Raw genomic sequence first — 20,641 nt, forward strand, 5'->3', positions numbered from 1 at the left:
CTGGAAGTGGAAGTTTGTCAATATTTCAAAGAAAGACCAAATCACCTCGGAGTCAATTTACTGGCCGCAGGGAACGCCACGCCGTTAACCCCTTTACCCACCTCCCCTCCACCCACCAAGAGAAATGCTCCTTTGCCAAGATCCCCCTCCTCGTTTCTCCTGCAAGCTCTTGCTATAGCTGGTGTTTTATTACACGGGGAACTCAGCTGTGACAAGCGCCTTGTGTTATTTAATAACTGGAGCCATCCTGCATTGGAGGACTACCCAATGCTGGGACTTTTTACTTCTTTTTTTTTTTTTTTTTTTTTCTTTCCCTTTTCCCTTCTTTTTTCTTTCAGGGTGCTTGCCGTCCCGTGGCCTTCTTACCCGGTGTTTGTAAACGAGGAAGGGGTGGGGGGAGCCCTCACACAGGCAGAGATCTTGACAGACGTGAAACTCCTGCCCCCCCCCCCCCCCCCCCCCCGCCCCGTGTCCCCTCCCCGCCCAGCTCTGGGGCCCGATCCGGGCGGCCCCGGGCCCGCCCGCCGTTCCCACACCTCCGCCGGAGCCGGCCGGGCGGCGCGGCCCGGGGCCCCCGCGCGTCGCGGCCCCACGAAGGGGGAAGCTCTTGCCGGGACCGGAGCCCCACAAGCCTGGCCGGGCCACGGTGGGGTGGGACCCTCCGGGTCCTCCCGGTCCACCCCCCCACCCCCCCCAAGCCCGGCCCACGCGGGTCCCGGTGGGGTCGGGACTCCCCGCACGGGCAGGGGGAGCTCCGCGGCCGCCTCCCCCCGGCCCCGGGCAGCGCTCCTGGCTCCGCCCGGGCCCGCGGACAGGCCGCGCTGACCCGCGGAGGGCAGCCCGGGGGATGCCGCCCCTGCTGCTCCCCTGTCCCCCGGCCAGCAACGCTCAGAGCCCCCCCGCCCCCGCTGCAGACAATGAGGGTCTGGGTTCAACTGGCTAATTTGGGCTGGGGGGGGGAGTGGGGGGGGTAAAGCTGCCCCGTCTCGCTGTAGAGAGCGGGACAAGCCCGTGTTATTGATGCCCAAGCGCTCTCTCTAAGAACTGAGGAGCTGTCAAAGCCAGCAGAGATTAGGAGACCCAAGTACGAGGATCCCTGCGCTCGCAGATAAAGGTGTTGCGTCTGTTCTGGGGGAGATATTGAAATTTTAATCTTTAGGGTCACGTGACTCATTAAATAATTAATGCAGATAGTCAGGAATGGATCTGTGGCCGTCAGTCCTCACTAGGAGTGATTCTCTCAGAAGTGAAACTCAACTCCTTATTACTGGAGTTTGTTTTTCTTTCTTCCTTTTTTTTTTTTTTTTTTTTTCCTTCCCTTCAAAAAAAACCCCACCTGATTTATCTTGAAAGATTCTAAACTTCTTAAGCAAGCAGTAGGGTCTGTGTTGGTAAGTAGGTAGTGTGCATTTCTAGCTTGATGACTTTAATTGTTTGTGCTTGCTTTGTCTGCTGAGCATTTGCTTAACAAGTTTAATATTTAGAAATGTTAAATCTTTGTTTTAGCTGCCTTGTGGTCACATTACGGCTTTTGGTGATTAAGTGTTACCGAGGCAAACACATTTGATAATGTTCTAATTCACACTGTGGAAGGCTGGGTGCCACAGTGCAGGAGGACCTGCTTTGTTCAATTTTCCTGGCGTTAATAAATCACCGGCTCCTAATGCAGGGCCAAAAAAGCAATGGAGAGGCAGTGAGCATTGTAAAGGAAAAGTCATGGGCGAATTTCTCTATGACTCATTAGTCTGAACGATTTATGTACCAACTTAAAGTGTCGCAATGAATATTAGAGTTTGGGATAACAACAAATTAAAAAAAAAAAAATCTCATAGCGTTTGTAAAGTGCTTTATTGCTACTTAGCAACTCTTTCAAGAAGCAGCATGGTTTAAAGGACTGTGGCAGTGTAAAATATGGTGGCGTGACTTAATAGCTCCAAAATAAATAACATAAAGTCTCTGGCACCATTTTCAGATACGTGCTCCATATTTAACACGAGTGGGGCAACCCAGTCACGACACGCTTGATCGATGATTATTGCCGTTTGGAACATGACTATTGATTAGGGATCAAAACGGCTAAGGTATGAGATTGAGCCTAAAATGCCAGGGGGTTCCCCCTGCGCTGGAGCGGAGTGGAGAGAAAGGTAGAGCTAAGAATAACCCCAGGCAGCAGCGTCCGGGCTCCGCGATTGCAGAATGAACTTTCCATTTTCTTTTGTGTTTGCCAGTAGATTTTAACAGTCAGCGCTCTCAAATTTATGAGATGGCAATAAACAGCTTAGTAGGCTATTATTGCATGATTTTATGTAGACTGGAGTTCAACAGCAAATTTAAAATTATTAGCGTAATTACGGAACTACTAAATTACCAAAGCAAAGTCTCTGCTCGAAAAGTTCTCCCAAGACAGACTTAATATTTCCAAGGCTCAGATGACACCCTTCCTCAAGAACTGTGTTATTTAATTATTAGCATTTACATTTACTGACAATTTTAAGATGCGTTAGATGGCTTTTATTAGCGAGAATGAATACGAGGGGGTACATTATTATATCTGACAAATTCATATGTAAACGTGATTCAGTAAGTGGCATGCGAATAATCTGACTATTGTCTTTTTGGATTGTGCAATATTGTTTATTTTAGGGGAAGAGAAGCCGTCCAGTTTCTTCCCCTCCATCAATGGCTTTCAGCGTGTTTGTTGTTGTTTTTTGTTGTTGTTGTTGTTTTTGTTTGTTTGTTTGTTTTTCTTTCTTTTTTTTTTTTTTTTTTATGCTTTGGGCCCGATCCCGCTTCAGTAAGGTCAATTGTTAGTCTCTTATTGCGCTAGTGGTGGCAGGATCGGGCCCCGGCTAACCGTTTGAATACAAGCCCAACCACAATACGCCCCGCATTTAAACTGGAACCCTTTCCGCGTTTTATTCAGCAGAGATGAACACCACGACTTGTGTTTAATGTCTGTTCTTGATTAAATGATCCTAAACAAAGGTTTCCCAGAGGAAAATAAAGCAGACATTCATGTAACAAGAGTTTGGAATGACAATATTTCCAAACACTTGGAGACAGAAGGCATAGCTGTCTATGGGAGGGAAAAAAAAAAAAAAAAAAAAAAAAAAAAAAAAAAAAGCAACCAACAACCGCACGCTTTTATTTCTCAGCTCCCCGTGCTGTTCACCCGGGTGGGAACCCACGCTCCTCTTCGGGAACCCTCTCCCGCTCCATCCCTGCCCTCTCCCACCGCAACCCGGCAAACCATGTATTGCCTCTGAAGGAGCAAAATACCTCCCCCCGCAGCCACCGGTAAGGCGCTGTTTGTTGCTTGCTTACAGGGCACCCCGCAAACAGCCCCCTCGGCCGGGGCGGCCCCCGAGCTCCGGCCCGGCCCCGCGCAGCCCAGGGAGGTAAGAGCCGGGACGCGGCCGGGCCGCCGCCGCGGATTTTGCGCCGATCGCTGCTGTAAGCAAGCCGTTCGCTTACTACCTGCATGCAGAGCAAGACTGCTGGAATGAGATTTTGTTGTTGTTGTTGTGATAAATATTTAACCTAGCTGGAATTTTTTTTTTTTTTTTTTTTTTTTCTGGATTGGCTCTATTCATCTTCCGTGGGTAGTGAAGGCGCGTGTCTGGGCAGACAAAGAAGCGTACGGGACCTGAGTGATCGCCATCCTTATAAAGGCATTGGGGACAGGAAGGATGCAAAGTCATTTGAAGAGCGAAAGAGGTTGAGAGTTTCTTTTTCCATTCTTTGCTCCTTCCCAAATCAAAGGCGTAAGGCGGGGGAGAGCGGGTCGGAGCCGTTTCGGTGTTGGCTGGCTTAGCGCGGCTTGTCTGTTCGCCTCCTCCTCGAGGAGCTCCGCAGCCAGTCCTGCAAACGTGGAGTGCATGTGGGCATGTTAGAAAAACCTGATTTTTGTCTGAGTGCGTGCACCAGAAGTGGACCGCGAATAAGTTTCGGGTATTTGTCTGTCCTGGTCTGCTTTGCACCGGGCGGAGGTGGGTGTTTGGTGGTTCGGAGTTGCTGGAGCCCTGGATGCGTTTGTTCTTCTGGCAAGAGGAATGTGATGCTTTTCATAGTGACCATTTTCTTATGCCGGCCACCGAGAGGGAAGGGTTACAGAGAATTAGCTCAAATTCTTGCTAGATTTACCTGCTTATTTTTGGACGCTGATGTACAATTAGTATATTTTACTACCTTTTAAAAGCGGCCATAAATTACAGGACTACAAGGGCTCTTTGTGTTGGCTTAATGGGCTGCTTAAATCTTAACTACAAAAAGGCGCTGCAAATGTCTATTCACGGTTGTGTTAGGAAATTAAAAGCGAAAATACGGTACGAAGGAACCTTCCTCCCGTGGCATGTACCCACAGCCCTGCGTGCAGAGGTATTTGGGATTGCTGAACTGACCCAACACTGGCAGACTCAGCTGACTCTGAGCAGAACTTCTCCCACAAGGGCACAGTAGATAGCTGTATTCTTTTTATCTGCTTGGAAATGATCAAAGACCGACTTTATCAGACGCACAGATGTAGGTAAACAGCTCTGCGCCCCAGCAGATTTCAAATCTCTCGAGGAGGCAAGGAAATAAATACTTATATCGTACCGTGGTTCCCATTTTGTCTCCACATGGGAGTGATAGGCTTACCTCTTAACAACTGGCATAAAAACAAACTTGAAAGACAGTAAAATTTCTAAATCTAATTATATTGAAGGTAACTTTAAATAGCATTAATGCTAAGAGCGGCTATCAATGCCAGAGCTGGCACAAAGGGTCTCACTTAATGAAGGCACGTTATGAACTCAGATCTGTTTGTTGTTACTGAGCCTGGAATTTCAGCGCAGCTCGAAGCCATGTGTATAAAGCGCAGAAAAATCAGTAGCAGACCTACTGATAAATTCCACATTTTTTTCTGCTAGAAACCGTGTTTCAGGTCTCCAAATCATCGAGGTAATAAAACACAATGTTGAATGTCCAGGAACAGGAACAAAGCAATATATGGGGTGGCGGGGGAAATCTAGCGTCTGCGACTCGCAAGATCATTTGAATTTGTATTTGAAAACTCGTAATCACGATACTAGAGCAAAGAAAGCTTTCTCCAAAATGGGCGGAAGGGAATAATTTTCAGCTGCGATCCAGGACAGCATAAAGTTAGGCAGACTCCCCCTTCCGCCCTCCCAAAGCACACCCTGTGGAAGGTATTCACACGTCAAGAAGTTACTTTTCTTAAGAATTAATTAGTTTCCCCACTATATACACGAAGTTAATTGTTAAACAGTAGTTTTAGGATTAACTTAACCATTAATACTAATAAAGATGTTCATAGAAACAGGGGTTTGAAGCCAATAGCCATAGCTAGCGTTAAGGCATTTAAGATGACTTATGATTGTGATTTATTGCTTTTGTAGTTTCTATTTGCTCAGGACTGTAACTTCTAAAGCCATCTTTCTGCTTTTGACGCAAAGCAGTCGATAACTTTTTACAACAGCCCCAAGAAAGACTTGCTCTGCTTTTTTCAACATCTGCTCCATTCCCCATTAATTTCAGTTTCATTGTTGCAGAAGAACTTCTCTGTGTTTCTTTTTATGGGATCTAAACGCACCGTATTTAAAAGAGCCGTGAATCCATCTCGAGTAAATATCAGCCCTGGTTTACGTTAAGTGCGAGAGCTGCAGCGTTGCCCGTCGTGCTGCGAGTTACAGACTTGGGCATGTCGTGTGTGGCTAACGCTCTCTCTTTTTCAAAGGTATATTGTTTTTACTCCAGCTCTTAGTGAGGGATAATATATGCATACCCTGCTTCTAGCTTAGTCACTTCTATATGAAAAATTGCAAATTCTTCCTCCGTTGTAACGTCACACTGACTTTGCTTCAATGTCCACTACTATACACTGCTACTGATGGGTTTAAAGTCCAGTGGCCCTCTTCTATGATCCAAGCGAGAGTATATAAGGCTTGCCCATAACACTAAAAAAAACACCTTTAAAAAGAAATCTCCTTTTATTCTGTCCAATGAAGTGCAGGTGAAACAGGGATATGCAATTAGCTGAAAGTTTTGTTCGAGCTCTTGGGGGATGGTGGAAAGATTTAAGCAAGGGTGTGTATACATCATGGTGCAAAATGGTAGATCCACAGAACTGGACGAAGAACACGTTAAAAGCGTGAACTATCTGATTTTCTTTGACTCCTTCCAGAAAAGTTACCAGTTGGGAGTTTCTTTTGTTTGTTTAGTTTATTGTGTCAATAGCACAAGTTAAACAGTCTTTCAGGGAAGATGTGGTGTGTTCGCACATAGACGAAGCTGCCTGGCTCGGGGGCCGCATGCAACTTTGCTCTTTTTTTTTCTTAATTTTTTTTTTCCCCCTTTAGGCAGAGAGCTCCCCCTCCCCATCTTTTTTTTTTTTTTTTTTTTCATCGTTAGAAACCTATAATTTTGTGCATCACTCAAACTAGCTGTATAGGAAATGCGTAAGCACAGGTTTAACAGCAAGGTCCCAAAAGGTTTTGCAAAATTCAGAGCCACGCCAGTGAAGGAAGGTGTATTCTTCATAGTGTGTTACAAGGACAAAAATCAACTAGCCTCTTAGAAGAGACTCTTTTTTGCCTTTGTCAGGTAATTATAGGTCTTTTTAGTTTCTACAGGAGCCCTGGTGTAGCGTGTGGGAGTTGAGCAAGCCCTGTACAATGGCAGGGTAGAGACGGCTGGGGGTGGGGGGAAGGCTGGTAATCGTCCCATGCAGAAGGGGGCTGGAAATAATAGTATTAAGATTTGGGCTTTCTTCGGGGGTTGCAGAGGACACGCGGCGTGGAGCAGAGTGGCGGGCCTGGGGAGCAAATGCCGGTTAATTAGGCTAAGTATCGAAGTGCAGCGTAATCCCGTACTATGAGAAGAATTCCTCTTACCTTCCAGTGGGCTTTGTGCAAAGAAATATTGATGTGGGAGGAAAAAGAATCAAACCAATATTTCTCCCCCCCACACTAGCCGTTTCCATCTCTTGGATTTCCCCCCCCCCCCCCTCCCTTAAAACTCTTCTTTAACATATTGGGTTGAGGCTTTAAAAAGCAAAGGCTCGTGCTAAGAAACCCTGTTCCTTCAATGATTCCCTATTTCAAATAAAAGGATTTAAGTTGACGTATGACCACGTGAGCACATAATACAGCGCATTATTGTGGCATTTGGAGTGGAGACCCGGTCTGGCTCCGTCTGCGATTACGCTTTTCCAGTTTCTGTTCAGAGCAAGCACTGCTTTCTATTATTTTTTTTTTTTTCCTCCTGCCCCCATCACCGTCCCTGCAAGAGCTGGCCATTTCGCTGACAGCTTTCATTCCTTATGGAAAGGTTATTGTCGAGCCGAGAGGACGAAATGCTTCGTTAGAAAGGATGGATTTTATTTTAAGGTATTTCCGTTGATTGTTCATTTATGTGGTGAGTTATTGCTGTTCGAGGCAAAGGTCAGTAGCAGAGGCTGGAGCGAGTGCGTGTGTGTGCGTGCGGGTGTGTGTGCACCCGGAGCCAGGCTGCTTCCCCCTTTGTTTCAATTTGCTGCGGTAAATATTCAACTCTCCCCTCGCAGCTAGCAGAGCAGGGAGAGTTTGCTTCTTTATTTATTTTTCTCCATAGAGATCCCACACTGCTGTTGATGGCCAGCTGCCTCAGCTCCAGCCCCTCCATTGCCATCTTATCATTATTTATGATCGGCTAGAGATGGGAAGCCTCTTTTATTGTCGTGCTTGGATTTTTCCCCCCCCCCTTAATTTCATTGTATTATTTTATGTTATTTGTGTGTTTGTCTGTTTATTTATTTATATATTGGGGGAGTCGGAGAAAACGATGCGGGGGGAAGGGGGGGGATGCTCCCTCGGTCGGGGTCGTGCTCGAGTGTGCGGCATCGGCGGTTGTTGTTTTATGGGTGTTTGTTCGGCCGCTGCCGCTCCGTGAATCGATGGGTATGCGATCGTGCTGCCATTTTATTTATGATGCTTTAGTGGTACTTTGTTTACCGTGCGCGGAGGGCTGCATGGGCGCTCAGCTCTGTGGCAAAGCTTCCCCTTTCCAAATGAGCCGAGGGACTCTTCCTTATTTCTCCGCGGTGAGAAGGAGCTGAACCAAGAGCCAGCCATGGTTTCTAACAATAAATCAGCCTTGGAAATATGGGGTTTCCCCCCTCTCTCTCTGAATGGGGACCTGGAAAGCGAGAATAAAAAGGGGAGGAGTGGAAATTATCTTCTAGGACAACATATACTAGTCCAAAATTCATACCCGTCGTTTATATAAATATAGATGTACCCGTATGTATAAATATGTAAATACTGCATATACTTATAAATCTGTGTGCGTAGCTATATATAAAAAATGCACTTTAAACGACGAAAATTAAAGATTACTGGCTATCCAAGGAGGGCAAAATGCTGTATAAAAGGACATTTCCTCGGTGTGTCCCGGCTTTGGGAAAGGTCGGGGCGCTGGGGCTCGCTTTCCGCCAGTGCCCTCCGCCCCCCGCGCCTATTCCTGCTGTACCATTTTGTGCCCAGTTGCCGGGTGCCTGGAATTAGTCATCTTCTAAGGGGTCAGAAAGAGAGGGAGAGGGGAAGAAAAGCGACGATGATAAAAACTACGCTGAAAACAAACAAAAAAGGTTATTTCCACTCGGAGCTATTCGCGGCCGTTCTGCAGGGACCTGCAGGGCGGAGATGTTGGGGCTGGCTTCTCGCTTTCCTGCTCTTGAAGCCGCTCTCACCGCAGAACTGTCCCAAAGAAAAACCTTTCTCACCATACTGAAACACGTTGTCCTCTCTTAGACCCGGAATTTCTCTCTCTTCGGCGAGGGGAGGAGAGCTGTTTCGCTCCCAACTGTGAGTCTAAAAGCCAAGGTTGGCTTTGCCATCTTTTGAAATGGGCCAAAACGCGCCTCAAAAATAAAGTGCGAGCTTTAATTGCAGCTCGATTACTTGGCAGAGTTTCCTCTGATTTATGACCCAGTTCGGATGCATATTGACCCAGTTAAAACACTCATAAATAATACAGCCCTGCTCTAGAGCAAAAGAAAGCAAGAAGAGTTTTGGAGGAGAGGGGGATTTCGGCGAGTTGTGTAAATAACCTCAGCCTGCTGAGCAAATAGCAAAGAGTCCGTTGCCATTCTTTAGTGTTAGAGAATATAAACAATAATTCAGATTAACCACGGCTTGCTTCGATAGTCCAGTCCTTCCCTAAGGTAGCTAATATCCCCTCCTAACTCTCTAACAACTTGGACAGGCACCACTTCCAGAATTGGTCCCCTTGTCCAGCAACTCCCCGCCTTGCTGTTTCATCCCTGAGATCCCCCGAAATCAGCCTTGAATTATGGTACTGTGCCTGCTTCCATTTCGGAGCATCCAAGGACAAAGCGCTTTACAGGCATTATTTTATTCGGAAACTCAGAGTAATTCCGCGAAAGGGGGTGGGGGTGGGGGGGGGGGGAGTCCCGCAGAGTGGGACCCTTCGGGGAGAAAAGGCAGCTCATTTCTGACCCGGGAATCTGCCCCAAACGCTGCCGGTCCCTCCCCGAGCTGAGCCCTATCACTCTCCGCGGAATAGAGCAGAAAGAAAATATTCGGCCTCTGGGAGGGAAAGACAGATAAAAGCAGCGGGGATCTGTGCGTTGGGACACTTATCCCGACATCATAGGAGACATTAAACAAAAATAATCATCTTCTCATGTTAAAATGACCTCTTTGGGGAGAGAGGGGGCGTGGGGAAAGAGGACTAATAGGCGAAATCTCGCAAAATACTCTTTGCAGGCAGTAAGACGAATGGAGGAAACACTTGAGTATTCCTATGAACCACTTCGGTTCTCACGATTAAAGTCCCTTGCAAATCCCTTCAGTTTTAAGAAGACCCCCTCCCCCCCGTCCCCGTCCCCGCTCTTAAATACAGACATGTAGTCAGAATATCCCGCTGGAGATAGCTCCAAAGTTTAAACGCGCTCCTAGGAAAAGCCGGCCCAGGCTTTCGGCAGGGCTCCCCGAGGCGGCAGGCTCCCGGCGTCCGCAGGTTTCTGCAATCCCCGGCTCGCTCTCCCCTGCCAAATCCTCCTCGCCGGTCCGGGGGCTCCGTCGGGGCGCAGCGCTGCCTCTCGCTATTTGGTCGGGCAAGAGGGCGAATGGCAGATCAGCAGTTTCAGAAGAAAGTGTGGGGTTGATTATTGACTAAAAAGACTTTTTTTTTTTTTCTTCCGATGCAACATTCAAGGGATTGTTTGAAGCAAAACGCATACGCGGGATTTTTGCCTCTCCTCTCCTCCTACGCTGCCCGCTTCCCCTTTCATGTGGTGCCTTCTCACTTATGCCATAAGGAGCAAGTGTTTTCTGTTTTAGTGCTCTGTTTACAGCTTTGGTGCATGAAGTCATAAATCTTGCATAGCCATAAATGACAAAAACCATTGGTATGCGTAAGAGGCCACCCCAGCCTTATAGTGCTTTTTATTTCTCGCTTCCCCCCTCGCTTTGTTTGTGCTTTAAGATGACGCCGGGTTCCCTCGTGCTTTAAACGGGCTAGTTATATTTTTAATGCCTTAATTAACGAAGTAACGTCAAATTTGCACCTAGGCATTATTCGGAGCCCACAGTCCGACTACCGTCTGCCGGAGGGACGGGGGCTGCAACTTTCTTTAAGTTCTCGTTTGCACGGTCGCTGCCGTATTTCTGGTGCAGGGAAAAGGGGGGACCCCACCACCCCCAAACCCCGGGGCGCTGGAAGAAAGAGGCGAGCGCCTGCCCGAGCACTGCCGAGGAGCGGGAGGCGAAGGCGAGCTGTGCGGCGCCGGGCCCGCGTCCACGCGGGGCTGCCGCCCACGCGTCCCCACGGGGGGTTGCGGGCACCCCGACCCGCCTGTGCAGCACATGTGTGTGTGAGCGGCTCTGTGCTCGTCCCGGGCGCTGGGAATATTTGGGGGGGTGGGGGGGTGTCTGTGTGTACATCTGTGTGTGTGTGCGCGCTCACGCATGCATGAGTTAATAATTAGTAACTCTAATGATTTCCAGTGTGGCTCTGAAAGCATTGCCCAGAGCGGGGATCCTGGTGGGCTTCGGTTGGCTCTCCGGACCCAGCTCCGGCTCGCCGGGCTTTGCTCCCCTCCCCGGGACTCAGCCGGGGCTTTGCTGGGCTCCCGGCGGCGGGGAGCGGCAGAGGGGCTATTCCGCAGCCGCCCCCCAAAGCCCACCGGTAAGATGGAACAAACCTAAGCGTGTCCCCCCCCCCCCCCCGCCCCCCCCCCAGCAGCACCCCCGGAGGCTGGTGAGAGCGACTCTTTGTGAGCGCCGTTTGTCTTCATTAGCATAATTTTCCTGGACTTTGGTGACGCTCGGGTGCGGGGGGGGCCGCACTCCTTCACTGCCGCGCTCCTCCGCTCCCTCCCCAGCCCCCACCCTGCCCCAGGCTTCCCCAGGCGGCCGCCTTTCTTTCTTCCTTCCTTCCTTTTTTTTTTTTTTCTTTTTCCTTCTTGTTTTTTTTTTTTTTTCTTTCTTTCTTTTTTTTTTTTTTTTTTTTCCCCCTCCACTCCCCCTCACCCCCCTTTCTCCTTTCCTCTCTCTCCTTCCCTTCCCAGAGCAGCCCTGGGAAACATCCCCGTCCTCCGTGCCCCGCGCAGGGGGAGCCCGGCACGCCGGGGACAGGCTCGGGGCAGGGTGGGCAGCCTGAAGCGGGAGGGGAGCGAGGGAGGCGGGTGTCCGGAGCTACCGACCCCATCCCGTGCGGGGCAGGGCTCGCCCCTCCCGGCCGGGGGGTGCCGAGTGCGGAGGAGCTGAGCCGGTGCCCACCCCGCGGCCGCAGGGACCGGGCTGGGACAGGCAACCCCTGCTCCCTGGGTTGTGTCGCCTCCAAAAAAAAAAAAAAAAAAAAAAAAAAGAGAGAGAGAGAGCGAGAGAGCGAGAGAGCGAGCATGCTGGCTTCCGCCTCAATCGTCAGAAGTTAAGGTAAGCAGGCCACAAATACGCTGCTATCAGTCGTGAATGGCGGAGTTTATGTCCCAGTGATTTATGACCGTAGACTTAAATGTCGGTTCAAGAAGAGTTCACAAGCTGGGGCTTCCTTCCAGGCAGTGACTGATACCCTTACACTTCGTGTTCAGGCAGCTCTCTCTTCTCTTTTCCCCCCCCTACCCCCCTACCTTCTCTCAACTTTGTCTTTATCTTTCAGGAAATCTTTCAGGGGGGCTGCCTGCTTTTTCGTCCTAGAGTCAGACTTTGGAGCTCGGCTGAGAGTTACAGGGCAAAGATCTGATGTGCTTGGGAAGGGGGGGGGGGGCGCGGAGGGAAGGAGAGGGTAGAGGAGAGCTGAAGTGGGGAGTGGGGAAACGAGGGGGGGACTTGCCTCCCCCAAACAGCTTTCATCTGTTGTCTCCGGGCTGTCTGGGTGGGGGGAGAGAAGTTGGTAAAGGGCATAGAGGTGTATTGCACAAATGGAGATGGAGCCGATTAAATGGTCACTGGAAATATTGGGGGCCCATCCGTGTTTGCGAGACCTGGCCTTTTGTCTCCGAGGGAGAGAGGAAAGCTGCTCGCATCCCAAGCACCGGCTGGGGTGGCGAACTTCCCCCCCCCGCCCCCCCCGCCCCGTTGGGGAGCTGGTATTATCCTGATCGTTCTCGCTCTTAATCCCGCTATTCCCGTTTTCGCCAGGAATGGCCGGGCGCTCCTCAGGTTACCCCCGCTTCTCTATAACTTTGTAGGAAGTGATTAACTTGGCGAAGCCAAAGGCGGGAGCTGATTTTTTTTTTTTTTTTTTTTTTTTTTCCCCTTTTCCTTGCTGGCAGGCGGCCGAAGCCTCAATAATATTTTGCCTTCCGAGTGAAGTTACCTATTGTGTGCGGGCGGGCGGCTGCGGGAGCCGCGCCGCGCATCCCCACTCAGCGCGGCTCGTCCCGCCCGCTCCAGCAAACTTCCAGGCGGCCGGGGGCAGGCGAAATATTTGATGTCGCGATCATGAAAGCCGGGTGCCTTTGTAAAATCCCCGCTGGCTCATTATCTCCTCTTTCTCCTCTGGTAGTGGTGTCTATATTCTCTCTTCCAAAGGAATTGAGAAAAATCACACCAGGCCTCGATAGCATCAGGAAGGAGAGGCGAGGAGCTGGAAATTGTGTGCGCGCCTCAGATCTCCATCGGCTTATTAGCTTAATAACATCCAAAGAGCTTGATTAGTGCAATAACAGGGTAGCCGCCCTCCTGTAGGTGTGTTACCTTCATTTCGTTACGATCTAACAAAGGGAATACTGTTTTCTAAGAACTTGTATAACTTGAAAGGCATAGAATGAGCTCGTTTGGTGCATGTGTTGTGTAAGGCTTTTCGCCCCTAAGCATTTGTCCTCGTTAGATGTTTGGGGAGGGGGGGGGAAATATCCAGCTGCTTAAGTACAGGGAAGGTGGCAAAAGAAACGAGAGCTCTTCTGATCCAGGAAGACGTGGTTGTTTGTCAGCAAGGGGTTAGGGGGACGGTGAGGAATACACTTTAATTCCTGAGAACAATGTGAGTGCGTGTGGAAAGAGCTCCTAGCTCGGAGACTACGCACAGGTCTCCTCTCTCATTAATGCGGGCGATTCTTTGGTTATTTTCAGGCAGGTGACCAGTAGGCTTTAATCTGGGAAAAAAAAAAAATCCCAGAAAGAAAGAAGGACAGAGGACAAAAAGAAGGGGCGGAGGGGGTAGAAAGGGATTCGCCCGGGCAGGAGAAGCATTCTCTGGGTTTGTGTCCACCCTCTCCCCAGCCAAGTGACCCTCATACATCAAATTACATAGCAGTTTCCAAGACAGAACCTATTATCGCTAAGTTGGAAGGAAAGTTCAAGCCGTGGTCATGGAGATGAACGCTGGTTTTTCAGGTTCCTGGTGTGTTTTTTTCCCCCAATCCATCATGTTTTAACAGGTAGGATCTGGCTGATTCCACGAAAAGTTAGTGTCTTGAAAATAACTGCTGAAAAAACCCAAAGCACCAATCGCCGAAGCGCCCAACTTGCCCCTGCCGACCTCGCTGGAGGGGCTTCGCGCCGCGCCGGGTGCCGCTGAGGCTCCAGCCCCGCTCGCGGGTGGGAGACGGGCGGGGGGGCTGCGTGGGGCGGCCCCCGCCGCGCTGCGGGGCCGAGCGGGAGCGGCTGCGGGCGGCGGCCGGGGCTCGCCCGGGCAGGAACCGGCGCTGCCGGGGTGCGTGACCCGGGCGGCTGGGGGGGGGGTGGGGGGGATGCGAGCACAGAGGGGAGAAGGCGCTGGCTTTGTTTATTTGCCTATGGAGCGTTTCATAGACAAGCCAAAATCCGCCACTTGGGATCGGGGTGGGTAAATATCCCGGGCTAGGAAACCTTCCCACCCCGCTCCTGCCCCTTCCACTCGTGGACAGAAACAATCTCGTGTATTTCTTTTAAGTTGTATGGAGAGCTGCAACCTGGAGAGAAAGGCTAAAAATAAAATGATGCCGGTTACAGGAGAGGGTTTGATCCTAGAGCTGGAATGAAGGAACAGCCCAGCCCCTTCGCATTACTGATTCCTCGATCACCCTTATCTCAGAGACTGGTATTAGAACAGCTTCTCGGTAATAAACGATCAACCCCCTTGCCGTGTGGTGCCCTGCTCTGTTTCTTAAGAAGAAAGAAAGAAAAAACCCTAGAAAGCCCCTATCCCGGTGCAGCAAAGAGCATATTTGTAGCTGCCAGTAAACCCAGGCAGCTTTTATATCGAAATGCTCTGCGCCTGAGGCCAAGTCATGCTGCTAAATATTGCTGACCACTTTTTCTTTTATGGCTTTCATGTCACTTAGCTATTGAAAGTAAGATGGATTTGTACCATTTCTTCACCCTGCTCTGCTCTCCCCACACCCCAGGTCTGCCCGGAGAGGCCATTGGAAGAAGAGCACCACGTGACAGAGGGGTGCCAATGTTATTCTCCAAGGGTGTCAAGACCCTGTCAGTTTGCGAAATAAATATTGGGAAACAACGAAATGCAAAAAGCGACCTACTACGACAGCTCTGCAATCTATGGTGCCTACCCCTACCAAGGAGCAAATGGTTTCACTTATAATGCAAGTCAGCAGCAATATCCTCCATCTTCATCACTTGTGGAAACTGAGTACCACCGCCCCGCGTGCTCCCTCCAGTCCCCCGGCAGCTCCGTGTCCCACCACAAGGCCAATGACATCAGTGAGAGTTGCATGAGGACCCTCCCCAGCCAGCCTCTCCAGCCCCCCGGCCTCGCCGACCCACAGGCCCCACCGCAGCCGCCTCCGGCCCAGCAGGCACAACCTCCACCTCCGTCTTCCACCTCACCATCTCAAAATGCCAGCAGCAACCCTGCCCCGGCCAACCCCAACAAGAGCCCGGCTCTTAACTCGCCCACCATGTCCAAACAGATATTCCCGTGGATGAAAGAGTCTCGGCAAAACACAAAGCAGAAAAACAGCAGTTCCAGTTCAGGTATGAAATACGCTCCCCCCTCTCCCTGGGCACCCCTGGGCTGGCCACGCATCTGGTGGGGAGGGGGGGGCAGCCCTGCCCACCTTCACTTCGGGCAGGGGAGGGAGGGGGGGCTTTTTTCCTCACTTAGTTGACCCCCTTGAGCTTTTGTAAGGGGGTTGCCACCACTCACAGGGGGAGCTCAGCGAACAAACCACCCCATCCAAAACTTTCCCAGGCTTGCAGAATGGCTCCAAAGTGATTTTTTTTTTTTTTTTTCCTTGTGGCTAAACCACTTGTGCCCTCCTGCATCTATCACATTTCCTAGGTAATCCCCCTCCAGTAAATCATGTCAGTGCGGAGCAGCCCAGGCCTTAAGCCAGAGGCCTGTCCCAAGTACTTTGTTGGCACGGTGCTGTTAGATTAATAAGACAGTGACCTATCTCTGCTGAAGTGTAACAGGAATAAAATAGCTCATAATCATGTGCAGGCAGGATCAATGCCCTGCGTGCAGTCAGAACCTCTTCCTATTTTAACAAGCTGATTGGCAAAGTTACAAGCCTGGTAAACAAAAGTCATTCTGGAGTGCCATAAACTTCAGCCCATAAAATATTATTTGAGGGATGGAACTATATATTAATGCTTTTATTACCCGAGGAAACCCAAATCGATAACACCAGTGCTAGTTCCAGTGCTCAGTAGTTGTGCTTATATTAACCTCTTCCTCTTTTTCTCTTAAATGTGCCTTGGAAATTGAGTCCAAAACTTTAGCGAATGGCTTTGCCAGACTGCTGTTTAATGCGCTGGTAACATCGCTGTTTACAGCCTTCCATATAATGTATTTATTTTATTAAAAAGCAGTAACTTTCAGATATGCCTATATGCCTGCACGCAAGCCCAGCCACCGTGTGTTCTTCTTATGTGTATTATAATTCCCAATCAGTACCATATGTTTATGCTATATGTTTGACAAGACAGAAACACTATACTGTCAATTCTATGCTTCTATATTATAATGTTATATGTAGATACCTAACCTTCAGGCATCTCTAGCTGATGTGTATATATCAGGGTTCGCAGGAAAAGAGGGCTGTGGATCTTTGCAGTGATGGGGAACTGCTAGTTCTTGAAGACCCTGGTCCCACTGTGTTAGCAGAGCCATAGGTTCGCCTTCAGAGTTTCTGAACCCCGCTGTGTTTCCTTGAACTTTTCTTACTCCTTTATGCAAAGCGCAAGATATGTTGTATGCTGTCATTCTTAAAGGAAGCAGGTATAGTCGTATAGGGACACTAATGAGGCGCAGGAGTCTATTGAGGCTTCTAGGTTGTCCTGACTGCATGGGGGAGTACTTGTTGCACACATGGGTGTCCACCTCATGTCCGAGAGCTGGACTCTCCACGTGTTGGTTTTGTGGGCCGTTGTCTCTGGTTGCCGTGTCCGGGTTCGCCACGCTGATTGTGTTCTTTGTGTGATTTACATAGGTGAGAGTTGTGCTGGTGATAAAAGCCCTCCGGGGCAAGCCTCCTCTAAGCGAGCCCGTACAGCTTACACAAGTGCCCAGCTGGTAGAACTGGAAAAGGAGTTCCACTTCAATAGGTACCTTTGCAGGCCACGAAGGGTAGAGATGGCTAATTTGCTCAATCTCACAGAAAGACAGATCAAAATCTGGTTTCAGAACCGCAGAATGAAATACAAAAAGGATCAAAAGGGCAAGGGCATGATGACCTCTTCAGGAGGACAATCCCCAAGCAGAAGCCCTGTCCCTCCAGCTGCTGGGGGATACCTAAACTCTATGCATTCTTTAGTAAACAGTGTCCCCTATGAGCCCCAGTCGCCTCCGCCATTTAACAAGCCTCATCAAAACACCTACGGCATCCCTGCGTCGTATACCGCTCCTCTTAATAATTGCCCACCTCCTCAAAAGAGATACACGGGGACGGCAGCTGTGACACCTGAATACGATACCCATCCTCTTCAAGGCAACGGTTATGGGAATCCACATATACAGGGAAGCCCCGTCTATGTAGGGGGCAACTACGTGGAGACCATGACCAATTCTGGGCCTTCCATCTTTGGTCTAACTCATCTCCCTCATCCTCCCTCTGCCAACATGGACTACAGCGGGGCTGGGCCAATGGCCAACAATCACCACCATGGACCTTGCGATCCGCACCCAACATACACAGACCTTACCGCTCACCATCCTTCTCAGGGAAGAATTCAGGAAGCGCCCAAACTCACCCATCTGTAAGAGACAGGAGTCACTAAGTGGAACACCAAGTCCCCAACTTTTGGAAAGTACTCATCCCTTCCCTTCTCTCTCTCCTCCCCCCTGCCATATGCCCTCCCCTCCCCTTCTTGTTTCTTTTGTTCGTTTTGGTTTGTTTTGTTTCCTTTGGTAAAAGCGTTTTCTAGTTTATGTGACGTAGCAATATTTGTTGCTTGAATTGCTCTATAGTTTCACTAGTGGATATTTATCTTCTTGAACTGTAGCCTTGTGTCTCACTTTGGGAGTATGCAGAGGCTTTATACTTTACCTTCTACACTTTTATCAAAACAGGGTATATGAACAAATTTTCTATAAAAGGAATTCTTAAATGTGAATTTGTTCGTACATGATTGATCCCACGGGGAAGCAATTTTTTTTATTGCACTTCTTTTAAATAGCGAGAAAGACATCAAAAGCTCTTGGACAGGGACTCCCTGGACAATTATTAATACGTGTAAGTCTTTCAATGTGTGTATGCTGGTGAACATTCAGATTTATTTATATTTTTTTTTGCAAACATTGAATAATCTAAGTGTTTAAAATTTTATTTATCCCCATTTGTTCATATTTATATATATATAAAAAAATCTGTACCCTGAATATTCAGGAAGTGTTTACCTGGCCATATGTTAGATGGCATATCAGCACGCGTAGGAAATATCATTTGAAAGGAAACTATAACTCCTTTTATTAAAAATGGTGATAACGATGATGACGATGCAATAAAATCTGGGAAAAAAGATCACGGTTTGAATACTTTATGCTTGTAACATCCAGCTAGGTGGAAAGCGTGTGAAGCTGAAAAGGCTAGATTTGTTTTGAAAGTTATACATTCCTTGCTGCTCACGTTCTGAAAAAAAAAAAAAATAAAGTTTTTATTCTGAATAATAAAGAGTTAAGAACATGTTCTTCGCAGCGCAAGGGAAGGGAGAGCCCTTCATGACGTGGGGAGTTGAGAAACTCGTCTGTAAACTCACACGAGGATCCGCTCGCCCACCCGAGGGCCTTGCGACGCCTTTTCAGCATTTCATAGGCAGGGAGAGGGATCTTTTTCTTTTTTTTCTTTCTTTTTTTTCTTTTTTTTTTTTTTTTTAATTTTTTTCTTTTTCTTTTTCTTTTTTTTTTTTTTCTTTTTCTTTTTCTTTTTTTTTCTTCTTTTTTTTCTTTTTTTTTTTTTTTTTTTTTTTTCCCTTCCCAGCGGGGTTTCGGGGCCCGCAGCGGCGGCCGCCTCCACTCGAGCCCGCTGCCGCGGTACCCGCCCGGCGCGGAGGGCCGGCGGGCGCGGATCGCCCCCTCCTACGGGTCCGGTGGGGGCACCGGCCGCGGAGCAGCGCGGGGAGCGTGCCCTGCCTCCCACGCAGGCCAGCCGGCTGTGTGTGTGTGTGTGGTGCATGTGCATACGAGTGTGTTTCTGCAGCACGTGGGAGCAGATAAAGCCCCGCGTGGGTGCGGGCGCGGAGGGGCTCCCCCGCGGGGGCCGGAGGGGAGTCGGGCGGCGGCGGAGCCCCGCTGGCACTCGGGGGCGAGGGGGGCAGAGCAGGCCCCCGGCCAAACCCCATCCGCGGCTGGGGGGTGGATGCCGAGCGCTGCTGCCTCCGGACACGGCTCCTTCCCGCCACCCCCGCCATCGTTTTTTCTCTTTTCCTTCAAGAAGTGGATTTTATATATTTTAAAAAATTATTATTATTGGTTTTTTTTTTTATTATTATTTTATTTTGGGGTTGTTTCATTTTTGCTGAGCCGCCTTCCCTCCCCACCGCAGCCTGAAGCTGTGGGGGAGGGGAGGCTTGTGTTCTCTCTCTTCTCGCGGGGGTGTGGATGTGTGTGCGTGTGTGTGTGTGTGTGTGTGTGTGTGTTGGGGGCGGCGCGGGGGGGGGCACGCACACTATTGCAGAAGGGCGACTGCCCCGGCCCCAAACGGGCACCCGCGGGGGTCTCCGGTCCGAATCGGCTGGATGTGGAAGGCGGAAACCCGCAAGCGTGGGCTTAAATCCGATTTTTCTTCCTTTCAGGCGAAATGTCCGTAATTTTTAGATTGAAACTTGAAAGATAAATCAAAATGGACCTTAATAGACTAGGTAAAATATACCCTTGCACGTTTATAAAGACATATTCATATGCTGTGTAGATAATAACGCACGCTGTTCACCATCTGTATCTTTTAGAGCACAGAAAAAAATGTCGCCATTTTGGTCTCATGCTGAAATATTATTAATCTTTGGGCTTTATCTTGTTCCCAGAACCATCCTTGCCTGATGCTGAAACATTGTCATGCATCCATGAATCTATATAGAGCTGTTCTGCATAAATAGATAAAGCATGCTCAGCCAAAGAAAGGGATTGCAAATATATTTATACCGTGCTATTTATTGTATATATAGGTATGTAACCATGGAAGAAAAGGTTATGTAGTCTGATATTTTTAATTGAAACCAGATTATAACCCAGTACAGGCCAACGACTGATTATTATTTCGTAGGCGAAGGAAGCATTTTTGCCACATTGCAAGACATTTCTCATTTCAAATGAGCGCCCGTATAAAATTCAAGCCGGCCTCCCACCCCTCGGATCAGCTAGGTTAGCTACAACAAAAGGTAACGGTACAGTCGGTAATTCTTATTGTGTGGCTCCTTTAGCACCACGAATCGTATTTAGAAAAATGTTCAAATAGAAGGAATTCGGCGTTTCACCCCCCTCCCACTCCGAAGAAAGGAAAATACAGGCGATTTAGCCCCTTTTCCAGAAACCATACTCAACGCCTTCTTCGGAGCCTGTAGGTTGCAAATAAGAATTTGTATTTTTGCATTTAAGATTCGCTCGATTAGAAGATCCCTCTGGAGGCAGAAGTAATTGATTTGCCCAAGAATTTCGCGTCCTCTCTCCAAAGGTTTCGTTCCAGGTGGTTTTTGTATTAGACCGACCACAAGAAACAAATGTGCAGAATAGAGACACCCACACAGGTTTTACTCAC

The 20,641-nt window shown here is 49.0% G+C and overlaps 1 protein-coding gene across 9 annotated transcripts in view; it reads left to right on the forward strand.

Moving 5' to 3' along the window:
* HOXA3 (homeobox A3) overlaps positions 1-18,562 on the forward strand; it is a 47,089-nt gene extending 28,527 nt beyond the window's left edge. For 4 of the 9 annotated variants that reach the window (XM_032991699.2, XM_032991700.2, XM_032991701.2 and 1 more), the window contains 2 exons: positions 14,834-15,422; positions 16,883-18,562. In XM_032991699.2, the coding sequence (XP_032847590.2) occupies positions 14,951-15,422; positions 16,883-17,652 (1,242 nt within the window). In that variant the 5' untranslated portion in view covers positions 14,834-14,950 and the 3' untranslated portion in view covers positions 17,653-18,562. Of the gene's footprint in view, positions 1-1,322; positions 1,392-3,376; positions 3,399-6,513; positions 6,604-7,177; positions 7,389-11,684; positions 11,940-14,833; positions 15,423-16,882 lie in introns of those variants that run through there. The other 5 variants (XM_032991703.2, XM_032991707.2, XM_032991706.2 and 2 more) reach the window with 5 other exon arrangements.
* Positions 18,563-20,641: the final 2,079 nt, after the last annotated feature.

This window comes from Tyto alba, unplaced genomic scaffold, assembly GCF_018691265.1.
Source record: "Tyto alba isolate M040663 unplaced genomic scaffold, T.alba_DEE_v4.0 Super-Scaffold_38, whole genome shotgun sequence".
In the NCBI taxonomy this organism is placed as follows: domain Eukaryota; kingdom Metazoa; phylum Chordata; class Aves; order Strigiformes; family Tytonidae; genus Tyto; species Tyto alba.